At 52.4% G+C, this 18132-nt stretch overlaps 7 protein-coding genes across 7 annotated transcripts; 4 read left to right on the forward strand and 3 right to left on the reverse strand.

The window, feature by feature from the left end:
• Positions 1–216: 216 nt before the first annotated feature.
• On the forward strand, positions 217–1224 carry MYCGRDRAFT_98514 (uncharacterized protein; the record flags this gene model as incomplete). The annotated part of the gene is made up of 1 exon (XM_003856268.1): positions 217–1224. One exon carries the CDS (start codon positions 247–249, stop codon positions 1222–1224), a length of 978 nt encoding a protein of 325 aa, XP_003856316.1.
• Positions 1225–2019: 795 nt separating this feature from the next.
• Positions 2020–5280, forward strand: MYCGRDRAFT_83794 (uncharacterized protein; the record flags this gene model as incomplete). Its single annotated transcript, XM_003856269.1, has 6 exons — positions 2020–2297; positions 2348–2708; positions 2787–3092; positions 3155–3254; positions 3310–3575; positions 4810–5280. The coding sequence occupies 6 exons, from the start codon at positions 2020–2022 to the stop codon at positions 5278–5280; spliced, it is 1782 nt and encodes a 593-aa protein (XP_003856317.1).
• A 481-nt stretch (positions 5281–5761) lies between these two features.
• Positions 5762–6623, reverse strand: MYCGRDRAFT_66192 (uncharacterized protein; the record flags this gene model as incomplete). The annotated part of the gene is made up of 2 exons (XM_003857299.1): positions 5762–5965; positions 6095–6623. The coding sequence occupies 2 exons, from the start codon at positions 6611–6613 to the stop codon at positions 5762–5764; spliced, it is 723 nt and encodes a 240-aa protein (XP_003857347.1).
• A 206-nt stretch (positions 6624–6829) lies between these two features.
• Positions 6830–7686, forward strand: MYCGRDRAFT_107239 (ribosome biogenesis protein nsa2; the record flags this gene model as incomplete). Its single annotated transcript, XM_003856270.1, has 2 exons — positions 6830–7616; positions 7671–7686. The coding sequence occupies 2 exons, from the start codon at positions 6847–6849 to the stop codon at positions 7684–7686; spliced, it is 786 nt and encodes a 261-aa protein (XP_003856318.1).
• A 645-nt stretch (positions 7687–8331) lies between these two features.
• GCH (glycosyl hydrolase) lies at positions 8332–12753 on the reverse strand (the record flags this gene model as incomplete). The annotated part of the gene is made up of 2 exons (XM_003857298.1): positions 8332–12216; positions 12295–12753. The coding sequence occupies 2 exons, from the start codon at positions 12751–12753 to the stop codon at positions 8332–8334; spliced, it is 4344 nt and encodes a 1447-aa protein (XP_003857346.1).
• A 1418-nt stretch (positions 12754–14171) lies between these two features.
• On the reverse strand, positions 14172–15005 carry MYCGRDRAFT_78594 (uncharacterized protein; the record flags this gene model as incomplete). The annotated part of the gene is made up of 3 exons (XM_003857297.1): positions 14172–14344; positions 14402–14668; positions 14723–15005. 3 exons carry the CDS (start codon positions 14928–14930, stop codon positions 14193–14195), a joined length of 627 nt encoding a protein of 208 aa, XP_003857345.1.
• Positions 15006–16826: 1821 nt separating this feature from the next.
• Positions 16827–17785, forward strand: MYCGRDRAFT_107242 (uncharacterized protein; the record flags this gene model as incomplete). The annotated part of the gene is made up of 3 exons (XM_003856271.1): positions 16827–17036; positions 17100–17236; positions 17295–17785. The coding sequence occupies 3 exons, from the start codon at positions 16960–16962 to the stop codon at positions 17783–17785; spliced, it is 705 nt and encodes a 234-aa protein (XP_003856319.1).
• Between the last annotated feature and the right edge of the window lie 347 nt (positions 17786–18132).

Raw genomic sequence — 18132 nt, forward strand, 5'->3', positions numbered from 1 at the left:
CGGCGTGAATGTCATTGAGGATGTGGACGTCATTGAGGATGTTGTTCACTCAATGGTTGGAGGAAGGACAAGGCGATGGCTCGTCTAGGCAGGTGGAGGTGAAGTTAAGCAGTCACGAGATTTCGTACATATCTCGCGTTTCCGAGCTGATTACTCAGCAGACCATGATGTGGTGGCGTCCAGTGTGAAGGAACAGCGAATTCTACCAGTTCAGCACTTCAAGCTCTAAACACAACTCACTACAAGATGTCGAAGCGACCGCGGACACTCGACGGCTTCTTCGCCTCGACGCCGGCCAAGAAGCAAAAAGCGGAACCGGAGAGCATCTCCACCACAGCAAAGACTGTCAAGGATGTTGACGTTGCAGCCTCATTCTCACGTCACCAGCAATATCCTTTCCCCTTACCAGATCTTCCTCCCAACATCAGAGACCTCATCAACTTTGTACCAGCGGCAGATGCTCGTGAGATCAATAACCAACCGGATCTCGATCTCCTCTACTTCCAGCCATACATACCAAAAGAAATCGAGCGAGATCTGTTCGAGTTCTTGAGAAGCCAGCTCTTCTTCTACCGCGTCAAGTACAACATTAAGAGAGGCCCGGTCGAGACTCAGGTCAACACGCCGCGATTCACAACCGTTTTCGGCGTCGACGACACGTCACGCTTTGACAAAGGGAACCTGATTGATGCCGCGAGTGGCAAACCGGTGCCTCATAATGCGTACAAATCCAAGCCACGACCGATCCCGGAATGTCTGAACGTACTCCGCCGGCTGACGGAGAATGTGACTGGATTCAGTTTCAACTACGTGCTCGTGAACTATTACGCCTCTGGCGACGACAGCATCTCGTATCACAGCGATGACGAGAAGTTTCTGGGACCCGATCCGGCCATTGCATCCATGTCGCTCGGTGCTAGAAGGGATTTCCTCATCAGACACAAACCGACGCCCGCCAAACACGAGTCTGAGACGAAGCCAACCAAATTTGACCTCCACAGTGGCGATCTAATACTGATGCGAGGCAAGTTCCAAAGCCACTGGCTACATAGCATACCGAAACGAAAAGGTGGTGAAGCAGACAAAGGCCGCATCAATATCACGTTCCGAAAGGCCATGATCAAGTCAGGCACGGACAACTATTATCGGTACAATGTTGGCGATGGGGAAGTCTACAAGTGGAGCGAAACTTCCCGGACCATGGTCGCGTGGAAATCCGAATGAACGATGCCGACTTCCTGCGATATCTGCATCAAGCATGTCGTGAGTGTCGCCGCATGTCAGACCACCACTATCTTGCTGTATGGGGAAAGTGGATCGCTGCGGGTGGGAAGCCCGACACGGCGGTACATCATGTCGCGTGCACACTGCAGATAGCTCGAGCAGTAGGTGGAACGGTCAAGGCCACTGCTTGCATCCATCGTCCGGAAGATGCGCAGATGGGGAAACGAGAAAGGTCGCCTCCGGTCACATCTCCGGAGCCCCCGACCGCGGCTCATCCAGAATTTGGCAATACGCGAAGCTTTGACAAGATTTATCTAGTCCCAAAGAGGCAGGAGACAGCCAAGCGTGACGGCTAGTGGACGACAACCCCACCAAATGCCTATCTTTCGCTTGCAATATTGCAATATCGAATGCTTTGTTTGCAGCAGACCTTCTTCATCTGGCTAAAGATACTGGCTGCGATGGCTGCATGAGCTCAAGCCGGACCTTTCTATGTGGCATAGGAGATTGCTCCGATTGGCCCAAGGACTTCGTGTTCTGCAAAAGTCCGCCCCTGAGCTCATCGAAGGCTTGTCTGAGCTTGATTCATCCTCTTGTGTTGCGGCTAATGGCATCTCATAGCTCCAAGGGTCACACTACAGCAAGATCGGATGATCATGTTGTCCGTGTTCGCGTCGTATAGCAGCATCCTTCGTGGAAGCGGCGTGCCGCCAGAGTTCATGCAATGTATAAAGTCGAGGTTTCCTCTCGAAGAAAGGCCCAACTCATACTCTTCCTCTCTGCGCTATACCAAATATGCTGTTTCTCTCCCTTCTTCCCGGCTTGCTAGCCGTTTGTGCTGCTTCACCCCTCGCAAGTCCTGCTGTCGTTCATGAGAGTCGAGCTTCGTTGCCGAACGGATGGACTAAACGGGAGGCGCTCGACAGAAGAGCCGTACTTCCTATGCGTATTGCGTTGACTCAAAGCAATCTGCACAAAGGAGAGGACTGGTTGATGGAAGTCTCTCATCCTGAATCCGAGAAGTATGGCAATCATTGGTCCACCGATGACATTGTCTCCGCATTCGCGCCAAGGTCAGAGCTCCCAGGTAGGCAAACAGAAATGACTATTGACAGCAACGCAGCCAGCATACTGTCGACTCGATCAAGGCTTGGCTCAACTCCGAAGGCATCGAAAGCCAGCGCATTGAACAGTCCACCAGCTTGGGCTGGTTGACATTCCACGCCACGGTCGATGAAGCGGAGGCCCTGCTGAACGCCAAGTACCATGTCTATGACCACGAAGAAACCGGCACACAACACGTTGCCTGTGATTCGTACAGCGTCCCAGCCGCACTTCAGAACAAGATCGACTTCATTACTCCCACGCTCCATTTCGACGTCAAGCTCAAGGCGAAGAGGGACGACCAGGAACTAAGCTCCAGGGACACCACCAAGAATACCAATATCAGACCTGGCAGCCCAAGCAGCGGCAATCTTCCGAAGGTGTTCCCCATCGCCTTCAAGAACATCATCAAGGAGCTGAAGGACTGCGACAAACAGGTCAGTATGACCATATGGTAGAAGAGATTGACGCTAATTTGTTCTCAGATCACGCCAAATTGCCTCCGCGCGCTCTACAAATTCCCTCCAGGAATCTCTGCGAATCCTAAGAACAGCTATGGTATCGTCGAGTACACGCCACAGGCCTATGTACCTTCGGATCTGGACCTGTTCTTCAAGAACTTCAGCACCTCCCAGGTTGGGAACCGTCCCATGCTTGACTCCATCGACAACGGCGTGGTTCAACAAGACCAAATGGGCTTCCAATACAACGGCGAGAGCAACCTGGATCTCGAGTATGCAATGGCACTTGTCTACCCTCAGAAGGTTTGTGATGACCAAAATCAAACATCTGTTGCCCAGTCGTGAGTACTAAAAGATCGCAACAGGTTACACTGTATCAAGTAGGTGATCTGGTCCAAGGAGCGAGCTTCAACAACTTCCTCGACGGAATCGACAAAGCCTACTGTACTACCGATGGAGGCGATGGTGCGTGCGACGAATGATCCCGTGGCGAGCTGGGCCAACTGACAAGTTATCACAGATCCAACTCAAGATGGCATCTACTCTTCTGACAACTGCGGCAAATTCGCAGCCACGAAGGTCATCAGCACTTCATACGGATACAATGAGGCCGATTTGACGCCGGCTTACGAACGGAGACAGTGCAACGAGTACATGAAGCTCGGTCTTCAAGGTGTATCCGTGCTTTACTCGAGCGGTGATTACGGCGTTGCCGGCAATGGAGGCCAATGCATCGCGGCGGACGGATCTTATCAGAACGGGACGCTTGGAGGCCGTTTCAACCCTGTAAGTCTCTGAAGGGTGCAAGGCTTGCGTGGCCTGAGAATGTCTCGACCTGTTGCAGGTCTAGATCTGTATCGCTGTGTCGTCTGAGCATCGCTGACCCTCATACCCTTTTGTGTACAGGCCTTCCCATCGACGTGCCCCTATGAATAATACGCGTAGGTATCCGATAACTTATTATATTATTACTATTAGAAAGAGGAAATAAGTAGGTCGGTATAGGTAGCTATCTAAGAAGAGGTCGGAAGGACTACTAGTATATACTAGTATTTAGCTACTTACTAAGCCCTTTTAGCCGGCTCTACCTATAGGTCCCTTACCCTATTATTATTATAGTATGTCTCTTTACTTTAGTTATATAGGAACTATAATATTAATATTAATATTCCTTACTTTTCTTAGTAATAAGGAAGAAGGGAGTAATATAGTAGATTATTATTATTATAGTATATCTCTTTACTTTAGTTATATAGGAACTATAATATTAATATTAATATTCCTTACTTTTCTTAGTAATAAGGAAGAAGGGAGTAATATAGTAGATTAAGGGCGTTATCCCTTTAGTAAGCCCCTATATATTATTTATAATATTTCTAAAGCTAACTTTTTACTAGCTCCTTATAAATATTAATATTAACTTCTTAAATATTATATACTACTCGCTTTACTCCTATAAATATACTACGCCTTACTAAAGAAGACTATAAGATACTTAGAGCTATATATCTAACTAATATTAATAATTCGTCTTCCTCGCTATAATTAATATTAAGTAATAAGGAAAAGAAGAAGCGTACGGAGAAGCTATAGGCTAGTAAGACTGTTAGCGGGATGCCCTTGCCTAGCTTTAATAAGGCGAATAAGGCGCGCTACTTATATAAGAAGTATCTATTACTACCTTTATCTCTAAAAGTATATTTAAAGGAGGATAAGTATATATAGTCTATATCCTATCTAATAAATACGTACTAACTATATATGTAGCGTATAATAAAGAGAATATAGTAGTATTACGCGGCCGTAACGCTTTTAAGTATAGATTTCTAGTTACTCTAATTAAGAAGAGAATACTTCTTAAGAATTACGCTACTACTACTACTACTACTACTACTACTACTACTACGGGTCAAGGTTGGCCTTAATGTGTTCACGACCACACAGCCTGAGAAGGCCTGCGAGACGGTATGACTGTGTTGCCTTGCCCTGTGATAAATTCGAAATCGCTGACAGTTCATAGGTCATCTACTCCGGTGGCGGATTCTCAAATGTCTTCCCACTGCCAAACTATCAATCAGGAGCCGTCAGCGGCTGGTTCCAGAACCACAACCCTACTCAGTACACTGCTGCGCAATACAACAACAGCATGCAGACCCGTGGCTACCCTGACATCAGTGCGAACGGCGCCAACTACGTCGTTGCGATAGACGGAACATGGTCTCTGGTTTACGGTACCTCAGCATCCTCCCCGACCCTGGGCTCCATCTTGACTCTGATCAACGAGGCGAGAATCGACCTTGGCAAGAGCTCGATCGGCTTCATCAATCCGGTGGCCTACTCGAATCCGAACCTTTTTAACGACATCACCGAGGGTGGCAATCAAGGCTGCAACACCCCGGGTTTCTCTGCGACTACTGGATGGGATCCTGTGACCGGGCTTGGAACTCCAATCTTCCCTAAGATGCTGTCGTACTTCCTTAAGTTGAAGTGAGCAGCCATGAGAAACGAGTGGATGTTAGCCTCGCACCAGTGGCCTCACTGGGAGATGAATGAACAACTCTGAATCTTTTGTGCAGATTAGTAACGACCGAATGGACATAGCGACTCCAGCACATTGAGATCATTTGATGCCGCAATACGTGATCTCAAGAAGCCGTTTCGAACTGGTGTCCCGCTGTGCAATGATGTCTAATATACAGATCGATCCGTCAATCGTGTTCAGCCAATACATTCCGACTTTCGGGTCGAAGTTCGGTGCCGATACGAGATCCAGGCCAGGCTCCGCTGTGACTCTTCGACCGCTTCGGCAGCATCTGTGTGTGCTAATCCGCTGAGGCATACATTGGAGCGTCACTGCCAGCTTCTTCCAGTCATACCGATGGTGCTGTAATCGCGGTCACAAGGATGTGTAGTTCGTTCACGAAAGGACTCTTCCTGTGCGCAGGAGCAAAGGTGCCAAAGGCAAAAATCTTCTAATCCACTTCGCCACTTTCAATCTCTTCCACACTCTTCACACGCAGTTCCTTGATCTTGATAATCGTGTACCGATGCTTGCTCTTGACCTTCTTGACGTGCCGTTGTCTCCGCTTGGTCTTCTCCTTGATTCGCATTGGCTCGCTTTCGACACCAGTCACCACTGCCCTGCACACAAACATCCGATCGTCGACATATGAGAACTTGCCCTTTGCAAGATGTGGTACGAAGTGCGGCGCATGCACAGTTCCCTCGGTCGCAGCTAACCCACTCGTAGGCATGACCCGTGAATGAGTTGCAAGGGTTCCTGTTGTAGGATCGACGATACTGACGGTGGCTGTTGTCGGACTCTTCATCTTCGGTGACGCCGCTGGTGCTTTCAACGCATAGTCTCTGCTTCCCAAGTTGATCGCCCGGTTGAGGCGTATGACATCTCCCGGTTCGACGCCTTGCATCAGGAAAGGCAGCCGTACAGTATCTCCTTCTGTGATGAGGTATGGGTTACCATGGATGTGAACGGTCATGTAGTGAGGGCCTTGTGACCGCAGAAGTGGTAGGAGTTCGCGAACGGACTCGGAGAGTTGTGGAGGTGAAGAAGTTTGGCCCGAAGACTGGGAGTGGGGAGCAGGTAACTCGAGGTGTTCGGCATTTTGCGACTTTGCTGTCGCTGACTCTGATCTTGTGCTATTCGTTCTTGCGGGAATGCTCGAGCTGGGAAGCTCTGGCGGTGGTTCCGACGGTTGAGGAGGTTGTGTCGCGGTCGTGAGTCCTGCGGTCCAGGGTAGAAGGTATGTCGGTGGGAGGGAATATCTCGCATCGAGCAGCGTTCTGCGTAGTGTTCTTGACAGCATGATCGATGGTGCCTTTGCGGTGCAATGGGTGATGGGTTGATGTGTGGTGATCTCGCAAACGCGGAGGAGAAGTCGTCTGGCCGCATTAGAACTAGCCTCGAGTCGGGGTAAAGCCAAGATTTTACATCCCGCTCGCCGCTGCAGTCGCCGCTCGAAGTAAAAGTTCCCTCTGAGGCTCTTCTCTCAAGACACAACTTTCTCCCACCTCGACCCACCTCAACAACACCGCCGCCATGCCTCAAAATGAGTATATGGAACGCTTCACCAAGCAGCATGGTCGTCGCCTTGACCATGAGGAGCGAACACGCAAACGAGCCGCCCGTGAGGTCCACCACGCATCCGACAAGGCACAGAATCTGCGCGGTCTACGAGCGAAATTGTACCAACAGAAGAGGCACAAGGAGAAGATTCAGATGAAGAAGCAGATCAAACAGCAGGAGGAGAAGAACGTCAAATCCTCGGAGCCCGCACAGCCATCTACCACTCCGCTTCCCGGATACCTGCTCGACCGTAGCAACACCACCAACGCAAAGGCGCTCAGTTCGGCGATCAAAAACAAGCGAAATGAGAAGGCGGCAAAGTTCAGCGTACCACTGCCAAAGGTGCGAGGCATCAGTGAGTCGGAAATGTTCAAGGTGGTCAAGACTGGAAAGAAGACGGCCAAGAAGAGCTGGAAGCGCATGATCACAAAGCCGACTTTCGTCGGACCGGATTTCACACGAAGACCTGTCAAATACGAGCGTTTCATTCGACCCATGGGTCTGCGCTACAAGAAGGCCAACGTCACTCACCCAGAGCTCGGTGTGACAGTGCAACTGCCCATCATCAGTGTGAAGAAGAACCCGCAAAATCCAATGTACACACAACTTGGAGTGTTGACGAAGGGTACCATCATCGAGGTTAACGTCAGCGAACTCGGATTGGTGACTGCTGGAGGAAAGGTCGTTTGGGGTCGCTGGGCGCAGATCACAAACAGCTGCGAGAATGACGGTTGTGTCAATGCGTGAGTCCTGTCGCAGAAGTGTATCATTCGATCTCTTTGCTAACCACACCGCAGTGTTCTCTTGGTCTGAGAAGGGTCTCTAGCGGTATTCTTCGACTGATCTGGATTCTGCTCTCTGGACTTCGAATACAGGACTCAGGAGACCGTCTCAGCGTCAGGCCATCTCATTCGCATCGCGACTGTGACCACGCTACCTTTGGCTGCACTGGCCCAGAGCGGAATGATCGGGGTTCATGAGAGCCACGGCGAGGAGGCCGCCGTCGATGAACACGGCGCAGCTGTCGATGCGATTAGATTCGTCTCGTGCTCTCATCACCTTGCGAATAGGGATTCGCTTAGCCAAGCGAGCGCTCTCGAATTGGTTCGAAGCGCAAAGATGGAGAGCAGAGCTGGGAGGATAGATTACCAAGTATCGGCTGTATGGTGGAGCGGCGATAGGAAGTGCTCGCTATCGGATGACCATCAAAAAATGGCTGGCAGCGACTGGAGTTTAGGGAGCATCGGAGCATTTTGCATGGGAAGCTTTAGTTTACGTATTCACAATCGAGAAACGGCCTGTCTTGCTTTTGTGCTCACTGAAGTGATTCTTGCAGCGTGCGAAAAGACATGAGCGGGTTCGCATCAACACGAGGGAAACGTCGATCTTCGTGATACAGAACGAATGCTTATCATTCTTACATCTACACACAATAATGCCTCCCGAAGAATACCACCCTTACGCCTCGTCATCACTATCGTCGCCCAGCAATTCACCCTCATCAGGGTCCACGACCGCATAATCCCCTCTGCCTCTTTGGAAGCTACTCCGGCTCGTGAACGGTCGACTATACGCTCCTCCACCACCACTACTCCTCCCCAGTCTCGACGAAACCGCATCCCAGAGACTGCCGAGCAACATGGGCAACGCAGCGAGGACCGCCACGACGCCGGAGATGGCCATGACGGGATACTTGATCCACGGCGCGTCGCTCTCAAAAGCAGCGCCCATGCCGCCGCCTCCCATGCCGTCACCCAAACGAATGCGGCCGAACTTGCCATCCCAGTTCTTCCACACCCAGTAGCCGACGCCAGCGGCCGCGGCGATGGGGAGAACGATAGCGAAGAAGAGACCTGCACCGCTGATGCCGTGCTTTTCCTCAAATTCTTTATCGTGGTTGGGACAAGGGCGGGTAGTGGAGGTGTAGTCCAGCATCTTGCCGCCCTCACAGGTCGAGAGCGGAATGCGGCGATAGCCTGTGATGTCGTAGTACTCAATCTGGTTTGGGTTCTTCTTGCAGACTGCTGCGGGATCGGGTTTCTCAAGCCCGGAGACCAGTACGCACTCGCCGTTGTGGTGACGCTCGTAGTTGTAGTCGCATTCAAAGTCCTCGCGAGTACAACTGCAGTTTTGTGCGATATTGTGAAGATGCGGGAAGCCTTTGCCGTTGTAGCAGTCGTGATCAGGTCGTTTGCGGTGGTATTCCGCGACGTGACCGAACAGGCAGTTGTTCTCGGAGAGGGGATGCGAGGGCGACCAGAGATCGTAGTCGTCCGCCTTTGGGTTCTGCTCGTCCAGCTTGCATAGTGTACTCCTCTCCTTCATGCCGCTGAAATCCATGTTGATGGTGGCGAGCGAGCTGCCAATCTTGCCCCAAAGTAAGAAGTTCCGACTTGTGTCACTGGGTACAGTGGTGATGGCGCTGACAACCATTTCCTCGCCAATTTCGTGCTCCTGCCAACTCCTGCCTTCATCGAGCGAATACTGAACGCTCTTGGTGGGCTCGCCCTCTTTGACGATGACGAGGATGGACCCGTGGTCGCCGTATTCCCACATCCAGTTGCCCTCGGCCACCATATACCAGGTCACTCCCCCATCTCTGGTGATGAACGTGTCCGCCTCCTTTTTGTAACCGAGGTACTCGCCAACATTTCCAGTGCCCATCATCAATCCAACTGCGCTCGGAGAACTGTAGGTACTTCTAGGATCCTTGCGCTCGGTGTAGCCGTGAAGGTGCAGACTGCACTCCTCCAGATCGTTGGAGTCGCACCAATTCACACCCTTCGGTCGATCTTTCGGCTGACCCAAAAGAGCCCATCCAGATCCATCATTATGAGTGATGTAAGTCTTGAGCCTCTTCGAGCTACCAGAGTTGACTTCTTTGACATTGGAGATGCGATTGATAATCGCCACACCCTCAATGCCCTGCATCTTCTCAAAGTCCACATATCCCTCTGTATTCCTGTTCACCTCGGACGTGGACAGAACGTACGATGTGCCATTGCTGTTACTCTTCATGATACTGCCATATTCCTGATCACGTACGTTGTTCGTCGTGACATGGAGAAAGACCGCATGAGTGGTAGAATCGAGCACCGTGTAAGCGTGTTGATGCGGGACCTCGAAGTTTGGTGGGAACTGCGCATCTGCGAAGGTAACTCCATCGATACTGGCATCGACCTTTAGCGTCTCCTTCTCTTCAGCTCGGAACGCCACGACAATGTATTCTGCCATCGTGGCGAATGCGATCACATCGCGCTTGACCTCCTGCTTGTGTTCAAACCAATCGGTGCTGCTCACGAGCAGGCGCGAAGCGCCTTCCTTGTTTTCGTTCTCATTCTCGTATTGCTCGCAAAGTACCATGCTGTCAGAATTTTCGCGGTCCTCTCGGTACACGAATTGACATTTTCTGACCGCACGCAACATCGTCTCCCAGCTCTCGCCGTGCTTCCTCGATACCTGTGCGACTGTGAGACACTGATCGCCCTTACAATCACGGCCACCAGTCCAGATTAGCCAATCCTTCTCCTTAGGATGGAATGTAAGGACCTGGACATGGGCGCGGTTGGGCTCTTCCGGCGCATCGAAAGAATGGAAGTTCTTCGCGAAATCGGTAGAGAAATAGACCTTCTTACTCGGCGTGACCAGGTAGACACGATCGTTTTGGTACTGATGTGGGTAGATGGCCAGCACCTCCTCCTCCTTCAAAACTGGGATCCATGACTTGCCATGGTCGTGAGTCTTGAACACCTCGCGAAGTTCGGTGCGCATGATGATCGTTTCGTCGTCGCCAGGATTTCCGTCGCGTTCGAGGTAGTAGTATTCCACAAATTCGTCGCCCTTGAATTTGGTAATCTCGTTTGAGATCTGTCCGCTGGCAGGAGGTGCTGCCGTCTCTGAGCAGTCACGTTCAGTTTCCTCCGCCAGATTGACACCGCCTTCACAATCGTTGCCTGGAATCTTGCGGTAGCCAGAGCTTCCCTTGTACTTCTTATCCTCGCCCTCGCAAGTGCCTTTGGGAGGAACAATCTTTCCGCTCTGGACACACTTGCCCTCGTGGCGCTTGAAGTTGTAGTCGCACTCAAAGTCCTGCTCGGTGCACTTGCATGTCTTGCGGTTCTCCTCGGGGTCCTGGAAGTCCTTGTTGGGAACAAAGCACTCGGCATCTGGCTTCCTGCGCTTGAAAGATTGAGTATGACCCATGATGCACACGGGCTTACCTTCTCCATCCACGCGAGCCTGCCAGTCCTCATAGTCCTTGTCTTTGCATTCACGCTCGTGCACACCGTTAAAGTCGATGGCGTAGATGTTGTATTTGGTACCGGATCCGCCTCCCTTCGCAGCGATCATCAAGAATTTGAGAGAAGTCGAGTCTGGAGTGGTGGTAAGTGCCATGGGCTTCACCTTGGACGGAAGATCGACCTTCTCCCAAGTCTTGCCATGGTCCATTGACCATCGTAGCTCGTCCGTCTCTCCATCCTCAACCGCAACAAGAATCGAGCCCTGCGCGCCGAACTCAAACAAATGCGGCTTCTCCAACGCCAGCTTCCAAGTCACACCGGTGTCGTCCGAGATGTAAAGATCTCCCTCGCTGTACTTTTTCAGCACTTTGCCAGTGTTGCCCACACCCATCACGATGCCAGGTGCGGGACTACTGAACATCCGGCCCATGTTCCGCTGCTCGGTGATCGAGTGTAGATGCAGTCGCTTTCCATCGACCTCCAGCTCTCCCCACGTACGTCCATCGTCGAACGATATTTGCGTCACGATTTCCTTCGACACCATCGCCCTTCGCTCGACCTCTTCGTAGTTCTCCACCGTGTTCACGAGAGCAACACCCTGGATGTTTGCGATCTTCTCAAAGTCCACGAAGCCACGGATGTCCCGGTTGGTGTGTTCGACATTCCTCGTAAAATATGTACCGTTGCTGTTCGACGTGAGCAGCACACCCATCGGTTCCAAACTACTCGGCCTTGTGGTCATGACATCAACCTGCATGCTGTAGTTTGTGCTCTCAAGCAGTGTATACGCTCCTTCCTCCAGTCTGTGCTCTCCGAACTCGGCTCGATGCCAGACATCGATGTCATCCGAGACGTACATCGCCATCTCACTCGTCCTTTCTCCTTTGGCTGCAATGACCAAGTATCCCTTCGTTGCCGCGATATTCACAACACCTTCGACAGGCCTATCGTCGGACTTGGGCTCAACCGGATCTTTCTCGAAGAAGTCTTTGCTGACCACCACCCGCATGTTGCTGTGTAATAGCGAGAATTTGCCCGCCGCCATACACAGCACGGTGTCATCCTCCAGATCCTTATTCCTCTCCGCAAAGACATCCGCATTCTTGGCCCAGATACAGTCGAGAATGTCGTCAGGCATCGCCTTGGGCTTCTCCTTGAATCCATCGGTCGTGTAGTATACCGAGTCCGTACACCTCCATGCACGACAGTTCTGCGCGAGGAACAACATCCGATCCGGATCGGTAGCGTGGAACACAATACCAGGCTTGAGCTTCGTGGGACCTTCGTCTGTTGTAAACTCCCTCCATGACTCTCCGCGATCCGACGTTATCCAATGCTTCTTCTTTGTTCCCAGCACGACAGCCGTCTTCTTATCGTATGGGTGTTTCAACGTCTCCAACGCCTCGCCTTCGGTGATGTCCTTGATAGGTGTCCATTTCACGCCGGCGTCGCTCGATCGGTAGACGACTTGGGTCTCGGGGTGGGTGACGAGGATGATGTCGCTGTCCTCGAAGTAAGTGAGTCCTAACGGCGGTGCATCGAAAGCTGTTTCTTCGATATCGGGCTTGTCCTTCTTGCTCAGCGCTTGCGTTGCCAGCAAGCTGACGAGCAGGCCGAGTAGGAGGCGTAATTGTCGCATTGTGAGAAATGTGATGGAAGAGTTTGGCCACTACGGCCAGAGGGGAGTCATCGAGTATCAAACACAATTAGAAAGGCTGTAGAAAAGAACAGAAGGTGAATGTCGAAAAGTGTTACGTAGATGATTGATGAGCTCCGTGGAAAGTTGAGGTGGTCCAGCTGCTGTCGCCTCCATGAAGCGTTGGCACGTGCACTTTCGCAGCTGTGAGCGAGCTGCCTCCTTTTGTCTGCTGCAATACGAGGTCTGCCTTGACCTCACCTCTCCAACTACCTCGTACGTTCATTTGCCCACACAATCCAAGTATCCAAGTCTCTCAGAGCCTGCAAAAATTTTCCATCAAACAATCCTCTTCCAAGCCACACGAAACCATCCATTTCCACTACAAGTACATCTGAATCAGAAACGCCTTGAGAAACGGACTCGCCTTCGCCTTCTTCAACGGAAACACCTTCCCACCCGTATTCTTCGTGTACTCCCGCAATTTGTTGGCCGAAGCATGGCGTGGAATGACTGCACCGGCTTGTTTCGCAGCGACAAAGTCGACGATGTTGATGTGAGCGGTCTTCAGAGCCTGATCAGGGGTATTAATGACAATCTATGATGGTTCCGCGGCGGATATCTGTACCTTCTTGCATTGATTGAGAGAGCTTCCGACAGTCACTCCGACGTCCTTGCACAGCTTCTGCCAGTTTTCCAAAATGTTGTCTTCCGTGCCGTAGTGCGTGGTGAAGACATTGATGATGTTGGTGTGCACGGCGTCGCGCTTTTGTTTGGCGGATTTCTTGCCTGCCATGCTGGGCAAGTTGACTTTGTTGTGATGGACGACTCACGAGTTCTCGATGGGAGCCCTGCGAATTGGAAGCAGAGCTCTTCGAAGATCGACGAAATGCCAATCATGCCATGCTCTTCGTTTGCCGGCTCCAAGACCAAACGGAGAGCATGGCATGATGCACAAGCAATCTTGCTCGTTGGGTTACACGCGGACTTGAGCGGTCCCGATCCCAGTCATTTCCACGGCATCTCAGCGCTGCGAAGTGGACATTCTTCTAGGAGGAATGGCCTGATTGCCGCGAAGTAAGCCAACAGGCCCTTGTAATTGGCCTCATGAGCCTGGCAAAGGGTGTCTGATCCGCGGCATTCCTATGCCGTAGACAGGCGCTAAGGTAGAGTGTTGCATAAGCAGTCCTGCAAGCTGCACCCAGATCCCCATCGCCATACCATATTCCATCCATGATTGAAGGCTCGTCGCCAAGAGACTTCACATGCAACTCCCCTTCGACGCTGACCCGCAGCAAACTGAAATTTGACAGAGACAGAACCTTTTGTCATGATTGGCTATGTCGTGATAGCATTAGTATATAGTTGTATATGTACATCCATTCCGTGGTACTAGCAACACAGAAAAGAAGAGACTGAAACTCGCATCATTCGCTCGGAACTTAGAGTGCCATGGCGGCAAGAGCGACGGCACCGAGGACACCGACCGCAGCAGTGGCGCGAGCACCAGCAGCGGGCATGGAGCTGGTCTGACCGCCGGCGTTGAGGTCGCTGTTGGTCGTGGCGGTCTGGCTCGATCTTGAGGCGGTACCGGCTGTAGATTGAATTAGTCGTGCTCAAAGGATTCGGTTGTCGAAATAGGAGAACTTACTCATTGAGGCGGAGCGGGTCATGCTGCCAGTGGACATTGAGCCGGTGGAAGAACCAGAGAGAGTCGAGCTAGGCGGGGAAGTCGAGGCAGGGTTGGAGACGGTAGACGCTTGAGAAGGAACAGTGTTGTCGCTCTCAAGGACGAAGTAGGCCGAGTAGTTGTTGTCGGATGGGTCGGCGTTGTTGATGATCTGAAGAGCGTAGTCGGAGCCGCGAACGGTATCCGCGTCAGGCGTCCAGGTGTACTCGCCGTTGTTGGGAGCGTCGGCTGCGAACAATGTCAGTATGGCGATTGAGGAACGACCGGATCGTTGAATCTCACCGGCAATGACGGTGCCCTTGTTGAGGTCGCTGCTGGCTCCGTTGCGCAGGACAAGCGTGACAGTTCCAGAGGAGGATCCTGACCAAGTGAGATCAACGGGCTCTCCAGCAGTGGGCGCAAAGGTGCTGTTCAGGGTAAATGCGACTTCCGCCGAAGCGAGGAAGGGAGCGCTAAGGAGCGCGACGAGGAAAGAGCGTGAGAACTGCATGGTGGCTGTTGTGTATGAAGTGTCCTGTCGATCGGGATATGTGGTGGTAAGAATGCTTTGGAGTGTGTCAACGAATGTATGGGAGTTCTTGGAGATCTGTAGAAGAGAAGACAAGCCACGCGATGGAGGGATGTGATAAATCTTAGTACTTCGGTTCCCTGTCCATCGGAGACGCCACTGCCAATGGAGTAGGCGGAAAGATGCAACCGATGGCCAATAGCGGGCGTCTAGACGTGAAAAGACTCCGATCTAGCAAAGTTAGAAGCCAGACGAGCTCCGTGCCAAGCTGAAGGAAGCGCGCGACGACGCGGCTCTGGATGGCAGACCTGCGACAAAGGTACCGGAGACCACTTCGAGTCCGTCCTGCCGGTGGCACCGCGACTGGTTGCTCTTCCAAACGTCGTCTCGATGCACCGGCGCACCAATTCGTGGAAGAGGTGTCGCGCTCGAGCGAACCGTGCCAAGTCGAATTTGTCGACAGGGCAGGACGATCATGGGTCTCGTTGAGATTGCAAATCGAGGACGGCGCCAGAGATCGTCATTGGCGCCCCTGGTCGAAGGAGCTTCGGCAGCGTCACCAACCAGGACGCAGTCGAGATGAAGACTGCGAGCAAGGCCACCTTGTCGTGAAGACGTTCGTATTCGTCAGAACAACCAACATCGGCATGCGACGGATCGCGAGGTGAGATGATGTCGCAAGTCGACTGGGATGTGCGGTTGTGTGGCACCCAGCAGACTTGACGTGCAGGTCACTGTCGTTGCACTGCATGATCTGGCAGGTTGAACGACAGTATGGGGTGCAGTAACAAGGCGATGTGTGTCACGCAGTTGCAGGTTGCGAAGAGCTTGACCAGTGTGGTACATCTGTCATGGCATTCGTTGTTCACACCGTTGAAACCGCCAGTATGGCCTACACTCCGTGACTGGTGTTCGGTGCGAACGACTTGAAGCACCCATCTTTGGAGCCCGGTCTGGACGAGAGCCCACGACAGGCATTGTTCAGCGTGGTTGTTTCACGGACTGACGCGATTATTTGAGGATCTCGACAAGGTCCATCCCTTGCAAGCTCTGGGATAGCCATGCTCGGGCTTACTTCTGGAATCTGGAAAGTCCAAAGATGCCTGCATTGGTAGTGGTATGTCGGTAGTATTTCATGGTCCGAACATAGCGGAGAAAGGCACCCAGTCTCTGCCGTTGCTGGGCGGGCAGAGCGGGCGGGCCTTCCGGGTTCATGCAGCGAAGCTTATGCGACCGCAGAGTTGCCCCTGGTCCCTGGTGTACCAATTAAAAATAGGCCGTCTTCACTCCAAGACTCCAACTTTGGTCGCAAACTACTCGCATCTGGCCGTCGCTGCTCCCCGAAGGCCACATGTTGCTGAGTCCGCGGACGCCACCGTATATGAAGCCAGCGCGTGATTGCGTGTCCAGTTTGGAACGTGATGAACACTCACGACCGCCTCGTCACCAAACGACCATCAGCCACCGCCGGTACGATGGCGGTGAATTCGGAGAGGAGAGGCGTGGTCAACGGGCACTTCTCGCCACAGCAACGGTCGGAAGGGAAGTCGATGAGAAAGACGTCCAAGTGTGAATGATGGCGCTGGCAGAGTGTTCTGATCTGCTAGTCAGTAGTCCCAATCCCGGGTCAGCCATGTCAGGTCACACACGCCATTCAGTGCAGCACAGCAATTTCGGCTCCCAGCATGTGCATGTGCATGTGGTGACGGGTCGGGTCGGCGAATCAATCTCATCAATCTCATGCTTCGACACCTCAAGGGATATCCCATGTCGGCATGGCGTGAGGCGTCGACGATCAGAGGTAAAAGCGCCCGTTGCCCGCCCGCCTCTCTCTCTCAACTACCTCCTAGCCTTTCCTCCTCGTCGTCTTGATAACTCGCCTTTGCCGTTGACACTCGCAACACCACACTCGCTTTTCTTCAATCCTCTTCTGTTGCTCTCCCGTTCATCATCTCTCCTCGAACCTCACCTTTTCAATCAATCAACAGTCCAAACACATCAAACCGCAAATATGTTCTCCAAGACCATTCTCCTGTCCGCCTTTGCGGCGATGGCTTACGCGCAGGCCGTGTCCGAGGTCCTCTACTTGTACGGCATACACACAATTCGCACGTCGATGGCATAAAAGACTGACCAGCTTACTCTGCACAGCACCCGCGTCATCAACCCAGTCACCGCTGGCATGCAGACTGCCATCACATTCGCGACCAACGACACGACCTCTCCCGTCACAATTCTCCTGAAGAAGGGCCCATCCGGCGACTTGAAGACCGTCTCTACCCTCACTGGTACGCACAATCCTCGCACGATGCGATTGAAACAATGTCGCTAACAATGAAACCACAGACTCTGCCACCAACGGTCAATTCATCTGGACACCATCCACCAGCCTCGAGAACGGCGTCAACTACGCCCTCGAGATCACACAAGGCACCCAGCTCAACTACTTCGGACCCTTCCAGATTCAAGGCGCAACCGGCGAGGGCTCTTCGCCATCCTCCTCCTCCTCCTCCATGGGCATGAACCCTCCCACCTACGGCAGCCACAATGCGACCACGACCGCATCCGGCTACCCCAGCATGATCACCAGCAACTCCACCATGCCCAGCAACACCACCATGCCCAGCAACACCACCATGTCCCACGGCAACAGCACCATGGCCACCACCACCTCCGCACGCCGCCCAAGCTCCACCGACGACAGCAGCAACAGCGCCATCTACCAGGGTGGATCAGCCACCACCGGCAAGGGCGCAGCACAGACCGGCGCCGCGACCATGATCGGCAGCTCAATCGCGCTCGTGTTCGGCGCAGCGGCGGCCGTGTTGATGGGTTAAAGCGAAAGCGGGAAGTCGTGTGTAGACCATGCGGATTTTGTATACAATGCGAACAATGTTGAAAAGCGAACTGGGGGTTTGAGCGCTGCTTTTTTTTTTCTGGCGCCATATACCAAAGTGTCGGTGCTGTTAGATTACCGCCAACCCATCTAGGATAAATATAATGACCACCTTTTACCAGATAACACCCATCCTGCAGCCTTTTCACTGCACTTTGGACAACTCGCGATGTCTAGGACAACGAATTGATCACCAGTTCCATCCCACCTCTTCTTCCCTGCGGGGGTCGTCCCCTCTCGACTCGTCGAGTCTCCACTCCTCAACATGAAACACCAGTGGAAATTAGA

This window comes from Zymoseptoria tritici, chromosome 1 (assembly GCF_000219625.1).
Source record: "Zymoseptoria tritici IPO323 chromosome 1, whole genome shotgun sequence".
Taxonomy (NCBI): Eukaryota; Fungi; Ascomycota; class Dothideomycetes; order Mycosphaerellales; family Mycosphaerellaceae; genus Zymoseptoria; species Zymoseptoria tritici.